At 39.8% G+C, this 13613-nt stretch overlaps 1 protein-coding gene across 1 annotated transcript in view; it reads left to right on the top strand.

Annotated features, from left to right (window-relative positions):
* Positions 1–13613, top strand: part of LOC147318861 (neural-cadherin) — a 151295-nt gene that overhangs the window by 123919 nt on the left and 13763 nt on the right. Inside the window, exons 21-27 of the mRNA XM_086311010.1 lie at positions 2217–2401; positions 2884–3122; positions 8032–8309; positions 9139–9353; positions 11410–11537; positions 11695–11798; positions 12079–12190. Coding sequence (XP_086167136.1) covers positions 2217–2401; positions 2884–3122; positions 8032–8309; positions 9139–9353; positions 11410–11537; positions 11695–11798; positions 12079–12190 — 1261 coding nt within the window. The remainder of the gene's footprint in view (positions 1–2216; positions 2402–2883; positions 3123–8031; positions 8310–9138; positions 9354–11409; positions 11538–11694; positions 11799–12078; positions 12191–13613) is intronic.

The raw sequence follows: 13613 nt of genomic DNA, 5'->3' as shown, positions 1-13613 counted from the left end.
TATTCATCTAGTTAACGTACTACTCATAATTAAATAATAATGCAAACCTGATGTTCCTTTTGATTTTAATTTGCACAATAAGACTATAAAATATATCCAAAATGTAAAATTGTACCGTTTGCACCTTCCACTGGAAAACCAACGTAAATGTAGAATACAGCTCACGAAACTCTGAACAAGGAATGAAACAATTAAAACATGAATGACAAGACGATGTTTTTTGTTGGGATTAAAGATGTATGCACAATATCACAATATACAGTGTGATTTGGACCAATCTACACACTCCTGTTGAGCATATTATGACCAGTTTTGGATGAAAGAATCCAGAGAACGACAGATGTAAAGTAGTTTTACGATGTGTTGGGACTAATACAGAAAAGATTCCCTGCTAAAGTGTCCCTTCTCATGTGACACGCAGCAGCAAGAAATGCACAAGAGAAAAAGAGAGAAAATAAAAGAGCTGCACAGGAGCTGACAGATTTAAAATAAAGAGGGAGAGACAGTACAAAGGTGCCGCGCGACAAAGGGGAGAAAGGAAAATTGGGACAGAGAAACAGGCAGTTTGAAGGGGGAAACAAAGAAAGAGTGAAAGAGAATGAAGGGGAAGAGGACAGGAAGGCGAGAGATAGAAAAGGGGATCTGACTTGTCAGGAACAGTGCTATTAATACTTCATAACCAGCGGTATTGAAAATTCCCAGTGAAGCACGGCGAGGGCGCACTCATTTTGTTTGATGGGGCAAGGTTTCACGCGGACCCATTGAAAGGAGAGCCTGATTGCGCTCCCTGACACCTTTTCTTCTAATGAGATACCTGTAAAGAGGGACGACAAGAGACGACAAGAAATGGCCGAGAACAAAGGAACCACGAGAGAGAGAATTACCATAGATGCTCCTGAACTGCCGCCCCTCATCAGAGCATACAGCAGATAGCAGTTTGTTCACAGTATAGATCAGCTTTAGGTTGAATGTTATTTACATATAAAAAGATACAATCTAGGGGAAAATATGAAAAAGCGTTCTGGTAAGGTGAAGGAGCCCGAGGGGCTAAAAACATCCATCCATTTGGACAGTGGGAGGAAGCCGGAGTACTCGGAGAGAACCCACGCAAACACGGGGAGAACATGCAAACTCCACACAGAAAGGCCCCGGCCTGATGGTGGAATTGAACTCAGGACCTTCTTGCTGTGCGGCAACAGTGCTAACCACCGTGCCACCGTGCTGGGCTAAAAACATGTCAAAGCTAAAAAAAAAAAAAGTGCTATTTGGGGACATTCAGTAAATCACAAAACGCACAAAATAACCAGAAAACCTCAGCATTCTGCCTCAGCAGACAGCGATTTGTTTGGAATTGATCGGTATGCTATGTTTTCATTTGTTTCCTGTCTGTGAAGTGCTTTGACATGTTTGGAAATCTCTCAAGCGTGACGGTATTCCAGGAGACGGTACATGAGAGCTTGTTTTGTAGCGGCAGCACAAGCACCGTCCGCAGACTCATTTTGGCCTCAGTTCAGTAACGCTTAATTAATTGGTCTAGTCTGAGCTCTGAAGGTCACTTCAGTGTGAAGAGGTTAAATATGAGCCAGCGGCACATGTTCTCCACAAGGTTTGGGATCCACTCTGTAGTGCAGCAGAGCAGAGATTGCCAGAGTTTTCCAGATCAAGAGTCCCCCCCACCGGCCTGGATCCATGTTCAACAGCTGACCTCCATCTGGTCAGAGTTTGATCTGACAAATCCCATCTGAGAAAGATTTTATCCGGATTGAAGATTTCACTGGGAACTTTATGAATGTGTTTGGTTTTCCAAGCACGAGGAACAGCTGAAATGTCTGAATTTGTATTTGCCTTATAACAATAAGTCCTTGAACTAATGCATTTTCTGCAGCAGGAATTCTGCTCAACAATTATAATATCCAACCTATCCATCATACCCTTAATAGACAGATAATAAATGGTTCCTTGCAAACAGACCTCCAGAGTGGAAGAGGTTAATAAAGTGTATTTCTGCACTGCTTTTTTTTGGAAATCCAGACATAAGTATTTATGTAACATACATAAATCAAAAATCCGAAACGGTACACACACTTTTTTTGCTGGGACTGAAAATAGCACCTGCTTCTTATGCAAGAAAGAAGCAGATATGATGTATTTTAACAAATATAATTCTAAGCAGCAACAGAAAATAAGTCAAACTAATCTTTCTTTCGCTCTCTCAGGTTGTTCAGTCTGAACCAGAGCTCAGGTCAGCTCAGTATTAGGGAGGGAACTCCTCCCGGCTCATACCACCTGCAGGTTCGTGTATCCGACAACACCTGGCCAGACGTCACCTCCACCGCCCAAGTAGACGTCACAGAGCTGCACCACGTTGCCTTGCAGCGTGCTGCCTCCATCCGCCTGAGCAGTGAGTCCCAAAGTGAAGATGTCAGATTGTTAAAATATGAAAATACACTTGTTAACCTCAAACAAAACAGTTGTTAGTCATGGAAATGACTTAACAACATCTCAGCGCACTGACACAAGACGCACATTTACACCCTCCTGTGACTGTCGATGTGGCACAGTGCTTCAGGGTCTCAGTTTCAGGGCTATCAGCTCGATCAGGCTCCATCAGCATTGGCACACAGACGCAATATTGGAAATAACTCCCTGCTCCTCTTCTTCTATCATCTCTTGTGTTCCCTGCTGTTTATTTTCAGCTCCATCTCTTCAGACTTTCTTGTCTCTTCCCTTTTTTCCTTCTGTTTTATTCACCTTTTCATTCAACTTGTAGTATCAGGATATTTCTGTCTGTCCGCTGCTTTTTATGCTGCCTCTAATTTCCCATGGTGATTTTTGAAGCTAGTAAACAAATCTGTTCTCCTCCCCTCCTTCTTCTTCTTCCAGACCTGACAGTGGAGGAGTTTTTCAGTAGTAGTGGTGGAGGTGAGAAGAGTCGCTTTTCCCGTCTGGGTCTGACGTTGGCTGAACTCCTGCAGACTTTGCCGGAAAACGTCCAGATCTTCTCTGTGGGTGATGCCAGCAAACATGGTGGGAGGGCGCTTAATGTTTGGTTTGCTGCCCACGGCTCTCCCTACTACAAGGCTGAGAAACTGCACGGCTACGTGGCAGCAAACAAGGCCAAGGTGAGGAAAGACTTAGAGTCTGGAAAATACACTTTAAACTATTTAAATGTAGGAATATAAATTATGTTAAATTATTATACTTTTTGGCATTTTTTCCACTCTCTCTAGTGTTTCAGTTGAAAGGTGGCATTTCTTGAGCACATTTTTGATGTTTAATAAAAATCCATTATTTACATTTTTCTTTGTAAGTTAAAAACCAGTTATTTAATCCAAAACCTTCAAAGGCTAATTTGTGATTTTTGTTACTGGAAATCTCAGGAACTTACTTTCTCTTCGGTCGGGAAAATCAAAGAGGAAGTGCCCCAATCCAACAAGCAAACAGATAATTGTGCAAAAGCTAAATAAAGTGAAGCAAGGTGAAGTGTGAAAACGTAAACGTGGTGAACTGACGGGAAAAATGAGCCATCCAGTTTACATCTTCAGCCATAGGATTAATGATGCATTAATTACACTCAATTACATGTTACATTCACATATTCATATGTGCAGTTCAACAGGCAGAGACATTTAACACAAAGTGTAAACTATTTCACACTCATGCACACCCACATGCCAGGAAAAGTGAAAAATTGATCATACATTAATATGTGGACATGTTGCTTCAGCATGTCTCTCTTCAGTGATACACCCACATATGCACGCACATACTTGCGTGCATATGTACACACTTGTATACTTTTATATGAAAATATACCATTAAAGCATTGGGAGCTGCTTCTGATCTCATTTCTGTGACAGGCAGGCAGATGATGGCAGTTGGTGAATCATATAAATATGCATATTAAATAAACACACTTGCGCAAACATAGACAGCCGAGCTAGATCAAATATCTAACTGTCAGCTGTCGCTCAGCTGACGTCTTGTTTAAAAGACTGCATAAAAGTTATGACACTGGCAAAGCAATAATGTGAATAAATCTATTAGGAGAAAGAGAGATTTGTAGCATACTGTAATATAACTGCAGTTCACATTAACATCTTCAGTTACTATATGCACTATGGGGTTCATAATTTGTATTTAGTTTTACTTCTGCTTCCAAGTGGCCAATAAAACCAAAATATGAGCAAAAACTGAAAAGTATATTACTAAAACAAAACCATCTAATATTACTGACAATGGAGCAAAAGAGAGCTACAGAAATGTGTAATGTATTGTCGTAATACATGTCTGTACAGATATCAGTTTATACACACAGCTCGATTCAGTTCAGTTAATTCTGGTTCTGTTTAATTCGATTCACTTTTATTTATACATCGCCAAATCACAACCACAGTCGCCTCAAGGCACTTTATATTGTAAAGACCCAAAAATAATATAGATAAACCCCAACACTCAGACGAACCTGTATAAAGAAGCGTTTGGTAACAGTGGGGAGGGGAAAAAAAAACTTTTAGCAGGAAGAAACATCTGGTTCAGCCTCAAGAAGGGGTAGCTATATGCTGGGGGATAAAGTGAATCAATATTACTGTACATATGCTCACATGAAGGAAACAGTGCAGGAAATTACACCAGAAAGCTATTTCACTCAATGATTAAATAATAGTGTTTAATAATACTGATAATATACACAGAAACACTACAGCACTGGGAATAAATACATAACACCAGAGACAGTATAAGAGAAAAACAAAACAGTCAAAGGAAGCTGAAAGGAAGATGAGAAAAACAACCTTTAACACCTTATTGCATGTGTTTTATTATCATATTGTGACTGTTTATGCAATAAATACACTTTTTTTTTAATATCCTGAAAGTAAAGTTCATTTCAATCAAGGTTTAAATAATTGCCTGGTGGCATTACTGCTGATTAACTAGGCTTAGTTGTAGAAGTATAACACATAAGTACATAATTCCTTCCCACTTTGGTTACATAGCTGTCGGGGTGTCTTGATGATTTCCTTGAAGTATACAAATTTTCTACACTGTTGCCTTCTACAGCAGGGTATTAGCAGTGTTTTAGTTTTACTTTGTGCATAATGCTCATGTTAAGGCATAACTGCAAAACAAACTACACATTGTGTGTTTAGAAAAGCCTTCATATTACCAGAGATGCAAATATTGTTCAAATATTGAAGCTAACATAAATCCTGTCAAAGTGTCAAGACACAGATAGTTAGCACATCTCCAGCTTTAATGCAGCTTGGCTCAAAAGCCTAATCAGCACCTACAACAATAAAAATTTGTTAAAGTATAAATAACACAGCATGATTTAAAATAACTTCCATCAAATGCTGAAGATGAAAGGTACGTCTTTAATTATCTCAGGGTTAAGAGGAAAAGTGCCTTGGCTGATTTAGAACAAAAATGTCAGAGAGATACAAAGTCATCACGAAAAAAGACGATGTTGAAACTGGCTCTGGAGCCAAAATCTAAAGCTGTGCCTGGGGAGTGTAAGTCACAGTGGATGAGAGTGTCAGCTGAACAGCTAAACTCCAAAAAAAGAAATACACACAGTTGGAGAGAGACAGGAAACCCTGAGGGACTCTGATGAAAACCTCTCACCCCCTACCCCCCCCTCCAAAAAAGTAACAAAACGAGAGAAAAGAATCAGGATGACAAGCAGGGAAGCGAGTGAATTTGGCAACGGAAAGCAAATGACAGCAAAACTTTAAGAGGAAGGGAAAATGACAGAGAAACACCAAAGTGCATAAATAACAGTAAGGGAAATAGAGTAAATTCAGATTTCACTGATGCAGGTAGACATCAGATCAAAGACATTTCCTGTCATTCTCTGAAATTCTCTAATATGTTCAAACAGAGCTCATGACTTCAATGCTGTTAGTTTGAGTTTGCTTTCCCCCCATGCTAGTTTTAGTTTCACTCATTTCACACACAGTACTTAGTCTTATTTGAAGTTTAACGACACAGCACTTAATCTGTCTTGATGGGCTTATATTTGATTTTTAATTAGTTGTGTGCCATTTTTTATCTTCATTTCAGCTTTAGTTTTGTTTCCTCTGCTTAATCATAGGTCAGCTTTATACCTAACTGAATTGGACTCATCAGTTTAATCAAAGACAAAAAATGCCAAGGTATGAAACCTTGGTCCATGGGTTTGGACCAAACGCCAGCTTAAATTTTAGCTTCATGGTTGTTTTAGTTTTGGTTAGCCAAGCTTATCCTAGTTTCGAGGATACCTACAATCCTACAATGTGGAAAATAAAGTTTTCACCTGAGCAGTCCTATAAAAAACTAAGTACACATTTATTGTTTCTTTTAGAAATCGCTACACTTGCAGAAGCAAATGAAACTACAGAAGGTGTGTTATAGGTGTGTATTAAGACAGTGCCACAATCTTCCTAGCAGCAGGAATCCCAAAAAATCTTCCCTAGGGTCAGGCTCTGAAATGTTCAGAGAAACTACAAGAACTACATCTGAGACTTCACAGCCTTGGATAGAATGTTAAATGTTCAAGTTCATGACAGTAACGTTATAAAAAGATTGAACAAATATGGCTTGTTTGTCAGGCTTTCCAAGTGAAAACCTCTTTCTGAAAAGAACATGGTAGCGCAGTTTAGTTGTGAAAAGTTGCATCTACACAAAAGACAAGCCTCTTGGACAGATGACCAAAGGCAGGGTTTGGCAATAATGCACAGTACCGCATTTGACAAAAAACAAACACAGGATATCAACACAAACACCTCATATCAATTGTGGAGCACACTGATGGAGACTTGTTGATTTGGGTTTGGTTTAAGGGCCACAGAACCTGGTCAGTACACTCTTTGAGCTGATCGTGAACTCCTGTCTATATCAAAATATTCTACAGTCAATTGTTTTCACAGGTTTTTGTTCCATGAAAAACTAAGTACACTTCATGTTTCAGTGATTTATAAAACCAAATTTACCAGTGATTGTTTTCAGTCCTTCAGATCATTGCAGAGAAGTTTTGTCCCATTTTTGCAGTGTTTCTTCAGTTTATTCAGCAAAATCTCGAGTTATCTATCTTTGATTGAGCTGAGGTTCCGTTTTGCTCTATGCTATTTTTTACTTTGTTTCAACATTGTTTTACTTTCCCTCATTAGTTTTTTGTTTCATTATATAGTTTGTTATTAGGATAACACCGTACCGTCTTAGCAGGGGCGACCGTGTCCACACAAAAGTTGAGGTAGTCTGTAAGACAGTGTGTCGCCCCCTCTATGTCCTCACCATGTGGGCTCAGGAGCACATCCCAGTCTGTGGTGTCATAACAGTCCCTCAGAGCATCCTCCTTTTCTGGGGTCCATCTCCGGACATCTGATGGACATTTTGGACAATGCCAGACATCCTCTGCACACGGCCATTAACAACCAGAAGAGTCTGTTCAGTGACAGGTTGCTTCTCCCCAAGACAAGAACTAACAGACTTAAAAACTCCTTTGTCCCACACGCCATCAGACTGTTTAACTCCTCTCTGGAGGGGAGAGGGAGGGGAAACAGGAGGACAAAGGAGGGGGGAACAACTAAGCTGTAGTGCCTCTTCACCTCACTGTGCAATACCTTTTGTGCAATACTTTTGTAAATAGTCAACGGTGCAATAGACTCAATACTTGAAATGTGCAATTCACTTGTATTTTTATTTTTATTCCTTTTTATTTCTATTCCTATTTATTCTATTTATCCCCTTCGTATATTTTATTTATATTGTCTCTGTATTTATATATATATGTGTGTGTGTGTGTGTATATATATATATATATATATATATATATATATATATATATATATATATATATAATATTCTGTAACTCTGTAACTTCTGTCGGTGCTGTGCTTTTTTGGAAATCGAATTTCCCAGAGGAACCCACCCGAGGGATTAATAAAGTTCTATCTAATCTAATCTAATCTAATAGTTTGTCTCTATTTTTAGCTTATCATATTTTGAAAGTTCCTCTGTTTGTGTCTTAACTCCTTTTTTTATCACCTTTAGCTGGAGGCCATTCTGGGCGTGTCCATCTCTCAGGTGGGTGTGGATGACTGCCCATACACAGACTGCAGCCAGTCTGGAGGTTGCAGCAATGAGGTTTCATTCAGCCAGGCACCGGTGGCTCTCAGCTCTGGTAACATCTCTCTGGTGTCACTGGCGGCCTCTTTGACTGCGCAATGTGGCTGTCGGGGCCGTGAGGCAGTCCACCTGTCCTGTTCTGCTTACCCCGTCAACCCATGCCTCAATGGGGGCACCTGCCAGGACGGACCATTGGGATACCGGTAGGTGTAAGCCAAGGAGGGGTCTTTGCATGTTCCATATAATTCTTCATATGATAATGCATCCAGGATCCAGTTCAACCTTCAGTTACCTGGAGGTTGAACTATTGCACTTATCTGATTGCAGCAAGTAGAGTCTCTAAAGTGCTGTGTCTTTGAAACTTGTTATCGAAGGAAAAGTTTTCTTTATAATGAGATACTGTGAATCACCTTTTTCTTACTTTTCTCTCAGTGGCTGCTCTGTGTTTACATAGTTTTCACCTGACGGTACTGATTAGAAGTTTGCCGGTCGTATGCGGCAGATTCAAGCCCTGAACAGTTAAAGTCACCTTGTGAAGCTCGCAGAAATTTTGTATTTGTTCAGTGGTTAACTCTAGGTATATCTGTCAAACATTTGAAAGAGAGGCAGAAGATTTCTCTTAAAGTAATAACACTCTAAAGCCTCATTTTCAGCTAAAAGTAAGCTGGCTGACTTTGAATTGTCACATGATTTTAATGGTTGAGATACTGGATGAAACATTTCAGCTGCTAAATCTGACAGATGACTCACTCTCCATTGCTCTCTTTCTTTTTCTTGCACTTGAACAACTTATCAACACTGGCAAATATATATTTATATTATTTTTTTAAGCATTTCTATTAAGGTTTCTTGAATGTGGATTATGTCTCTGTTTATCTTTCTGTCTGTCGATCTCTCTCAGTTCATTTGAACCTGTCAGAAAAGAAATTTGCTTTGCAGCAGTACTAATGGACAGTAAAAAGTCTTTAATAAGAAATATAATAAAATAAATAATATAATTAGAAAATAAAGTAGATTAACTCTCTGTCTCAGATGCAAGTGTCCTCCCATGTACGACGGCCCCGAGTGTCAGCAGACCAAACACAGCTTTGGCGGCCAGGGTTACGCCTGGTTCCCTCCCATCAAACCTTGCTATCAGAGCCACATCTCCCTGGAGTTCCTGGCTGAGTCAGCCAATGGGCTGCTCCTCTACAACGGGCCGCTTGGTAATGTTCACTCTGGGGAGCAGGAGGACTTCATTGCCATTGGTGAGTTTCACGCTGAGGCTCTCGTGTGTAAAGCTTCTACTTTGTAGATTAAGAGTTAACATCTTAACTTTCTTTGCTCTGGAGTCAAACTCAATGAAAACACAAATCCAAAGAGTTCTACTCGGAAGATCTATGAAGATCAAACAGTCAGTATTTTCAAATAAACTAATAAGGCTAGATCTAGTAATTTCAGTTCAAGTTAGCCACTTGGAAGGAAGTAGAAATTTTGGCCTGAATATGTCAGTATGACAGTAAAGGTGCTCTTAAATAGCTGCAAAAACACACATGAAAGTGTGAGCCAGTGTTGAGTCTAATAAATAAATGATTTACAGTCACCCTTACTAACCTTCTGTTGGTGTTCTTTGCATCTTAAGACTTAGTGACAAAACCAACAAAGAATCAGAAAATGCACCACTGATTACATGCAGCTATACAACAGCTCCATTATGCACTAGGTGACATTAGAACACAGTTTATACAGTAAGGCCTTTGATCTAATGGGTTTTCTTCCATGTTTATAAAGCTTATAACTTCATGTTCTTGGTAAGTGGCACATTGTACTGTAGATGTTCTGAAGTCAGAACTGTTATATGACATATGTGGATTTGAGGTTAGATTCGATCGTTACTGTAAAGGCTTTTGAATTCCACTGTCTAAATATAATTCTTTATCTAATCGATTCTCTGGAAGGTGTTTGTGAGAACAAAGGCTGAAAATGATCAAATTAAATTTAAATTATTAGGTTTAGTGTGTGCTCTGGGATGATTGATGTGGCTAATGCATTTCATTTACTGGACCTGTGATGTCCTTTAACTTTTCAGTTTAACGCAAAATAAAAAATATAAACGTGCAACACTTTGGTACATAAGCTTTGGACCACACAACCACCATGTTGGTCCAGCAAAGAGATTGTCGTGATTCAAAGCTAACAGCACATTTCAGTGTACAGATGGCTCTGATTTTATTTATCAACTCTTAAACTATCAGCTAGTCATTGTAGTTTTCAGCTAGGTTTGGTATGATATAGATAAAAAGAATCATCTATTAACCAACAAAGCGTTAGAAAAATGAGGAGCAGAGGTGATTATTGCAATGCTTGCAGAAGTCTCTGAGAGTGGCTCATTTGCTGCAGCAAACACATTCTGCTTGAACTTCAGTACCCTTTTGCTGAAAGCTGACAAATTATTTTAACTTCCTAGCTCTATAACAATCATACTAATCTCACAGTGCTGATGGGAACGTGCTGCCGGTCCTGCTTTTCAGCAAACACAAAGCGTTCATCAATCCGCTGCTGTATAGACAGTTTCTCAGTGGATGAGGAGCTTCATAAACTCTAATGTCAGCTCCCAGTGGCCCTAATGTGGTGCTGATGGATTAGCCTGCAGATGGCCTTTCGAACACTTCTTGCATAATCTTGTGGCATTAAAGTTATGTAATTATTGAACCCAGGCTGTTGCTGCAGTGGTCCGGGGAGGGGAAAATCAAAGATAGTTGCAGGATTGATCTCTCTGAAGCGTTTTTGCACTTACATGTCCAATATTGTGACTATGAGGTTGATCAGGTCATACACACATAGACACAAACCCACACATTTTACAGCAGCAGATGAAAGGATATTGGGAGATTCACACAGAGAAAATTGATAAAGTGGCTTACTGCAGTTGTTGATGGGATCCAGAAGCTTACGTAGCAATAAGGAGAAGTGATGTCAGGGCATGCGTCAACTTTTAAGACACAAGAAACGAATATTTTTTTTGTCATAGTGGGTATTAAATGACCCAAAGCTGTGTTCAATTTTACTGCACACATCAACTTAAGTAAGGCAGCCCTCAAAATTCACTTTATGAGCTCTAAACATATTTTCCAGCCTGTTTTACACATTTGTTATGTTGATGTTTACAGACTTGACTTTATTATTTATTTAGGCCTGTTGGGATTTTGTATTCGGGTCACTGTAGTGTGTGTGTGTGTGTGTGTGTGTGTGTGTATGCGTATGTGTGTTTACCGTGAGATGGAAAAGAGAAAACAAAGATAATATTCTCAACTCCCCATTCAGAGTTGAGAAACGGCGTTCCAGCTCTGAGCATAAACCACGGATCAGGAACACTCACTTTGCAGTTTCCACCCAAATCCACTGTCACCGACCGACGCTGGCATCGCCTCGACATCATCAGTGACGGAAAGGTGAGACTTATCTGCAGTATAGCAGATGCATGGAAGGATGACTGGATAGGTGGAAATAATGAAAAAGAAACAAAGGAACAGGAAATCAAAAAACTTGTAAAATAGGAGGAAAAGGTGAGTTACATGAGGTAACGGTGTGCATTCTGTTTGTCCTCAGGCTGTCCAGCTGATCCTGGACCAGTGTGGAGGGGTGGCTGTGAATGAGTTGGAGACAGATGAGTCCAGCTGTAGAGCTGCAGGAGAGACACCTGGAAATCAGAAGTAAGAACAACCCCAGATTTCACTGCTTACTTACAAATTTAACACAGAGAATCTAAAACTTTGCTGTGAAAAACCCAATTTACCTTTCTCTTGCTTTCTTTTTTCCTTTATTTTTGTTTTCATTCAATTCATCCTTATTTTTTTTTCCTTTTCCGAATCTTCTTCTTTCACATCATCCTCCCAACTCTGCTTTTCATCCTCTGACTACTTCTGTTTTTCTTCCCTTCTTCTGTCATCCTCCACTTCTTTTCCTCCCTTCCTTATTTCTTCTCCTCTTCAGATATCTGAATGTTTTCCAGCCTCTGCAGTTGGGAGGGGTGAAGGAAATGTCCCCTCACAGACATTACCGCAGTTTCACTGGCTGCATCCGCAACCTGGTGGTCGACAGTCAGGTAATATTACAATATGAGCATGCTGGTTTGTAGAGTTCCTATTGTGGGGACATGAATGTGTGTGTGAAATTTTGGGGGCAAAAAGCCTTAATGTAAATGATTAGATTTTAATAGCCATACTCTGTTTAAAGCCTCTTTAAATGATTGTTTTTAATCCCAGAGATCATTAGGCTTTTTGTGTGTGTGTGTGTTTTTCTTGGCTCTTAAATGCAGTTTTAATGTCTGCAGGTCTGCACCTGTTTGTGTTTGTTCATGCATGTATTCACTTGCAGTCCTTGGTGGATGGTGATGGTGTTTATCTGTGCGCCTGTGAGTACCACAGGGATGGTGGTTGGACAGATGGTGATCTAGGCTCGGCTCCTCAGCCAAGGCCAGCATAACAACATCACAGTCCAAAATGTAACATAAATGAAAAGAATCTCCCTCGTCCTCATGAAGCTCAGCGTGTTGCTGTGGTTCCTTTACTGCTGCAAACCTCAGTCACTTCTCAAATATCCCAAAATAGTCCCCTGGAAAGATTTCAACCAGCTTTCAGACAAGAAGATATGGAAATATGTTACCATCAGCCTGTCACTGTGGCACCTCATTCAAACCGCAATCCCCTGTGTTTTGGGGATGCCTCCTTCAGTCTAATGCTCTGATTTTACAGGAGTAAGATTAACTCTGCCTTCAAATGGTGGATGAGTTACAGTTTTTGTATTAATTTTTTTTTTTTTTTAAATTAGCAAAACACTGCCACATAAAATGATTTATAGTGATAATAATGAGGTATTAAAGGTAATTAAAGGTTAACCTTCCAGTGGTCGTGTTTGCACTCTAATAAAGTATCAAATTCTAATTGAAGACTGAAGATTTTGTTTCTACATGCACCAAACAGGGAAGGTAGATATGGCAAATATGGCAAAGTGGTTCCTTTTCTAACCTCATGTATGCAATTTATTGTGAATCTGAAGAGTGTGAGAGGGGTGCTGGACTTCTTTCAGTGGGCAATATCAGTGCTCTTGCACTAAAGGTCAAGCAGGACTCCACACAGTGCAGTGACTGATAATGGGGAGTCTCACAAACTCAGCAAGTGATTCAAAGCAGTCATTTTGTTTGATTACAACCTCACTGGAGGTGTCAGTTAACCAGGATCTGTTTGTAGTTTACCGTGCGTTTGTAAGCGATGACTGCTTGATGGAGCTGTGCCCTGTGAGCATAGAGGTCATATGTTCTAACCGTGCTATGGGGTTTATTTAATGTTTTCATACATTCAAGATCAATAAATATACATGTACAAGATCCCCAGTTTGTGAGCTCATGCAGTAACCACAGAAGCAGAGACACTGATCTTGAGAGAAAACCTGCCTATTGTTGCCTTCAGCATGCATCAAAAGTCCTCTGTGAGTAATTAAAGGTTTGGCTACATTTATTCTTTCTAAAT

This window comes from Aulonocara sp. 'chitande type north' Nkhata Bay, linkage group LG11 (assembly GCF_057382095.1).
Source record: "Aulonocara sp. 'chitande type north' Nkhata Bay isolate Kocher_YH1m ecotype deep benthic linkage group LG11, A_spYH_male_GT1.1, whole genome shotgun sequence".
Taxonomy (NCBI): domain Eukaryota; kingdom Metazoa; phylum Chordata; class Actinopteri; order Cichliformes; family Cichlidae; genus Aulonocara; species Aulonocara sp. 'chitande type north' Nkhata Bay.
The sequence above is the reverse complement of the archived record's forward strand: the minus strand, read 5'-3'. Positions and strand labels throughout refer to the sequence as shown.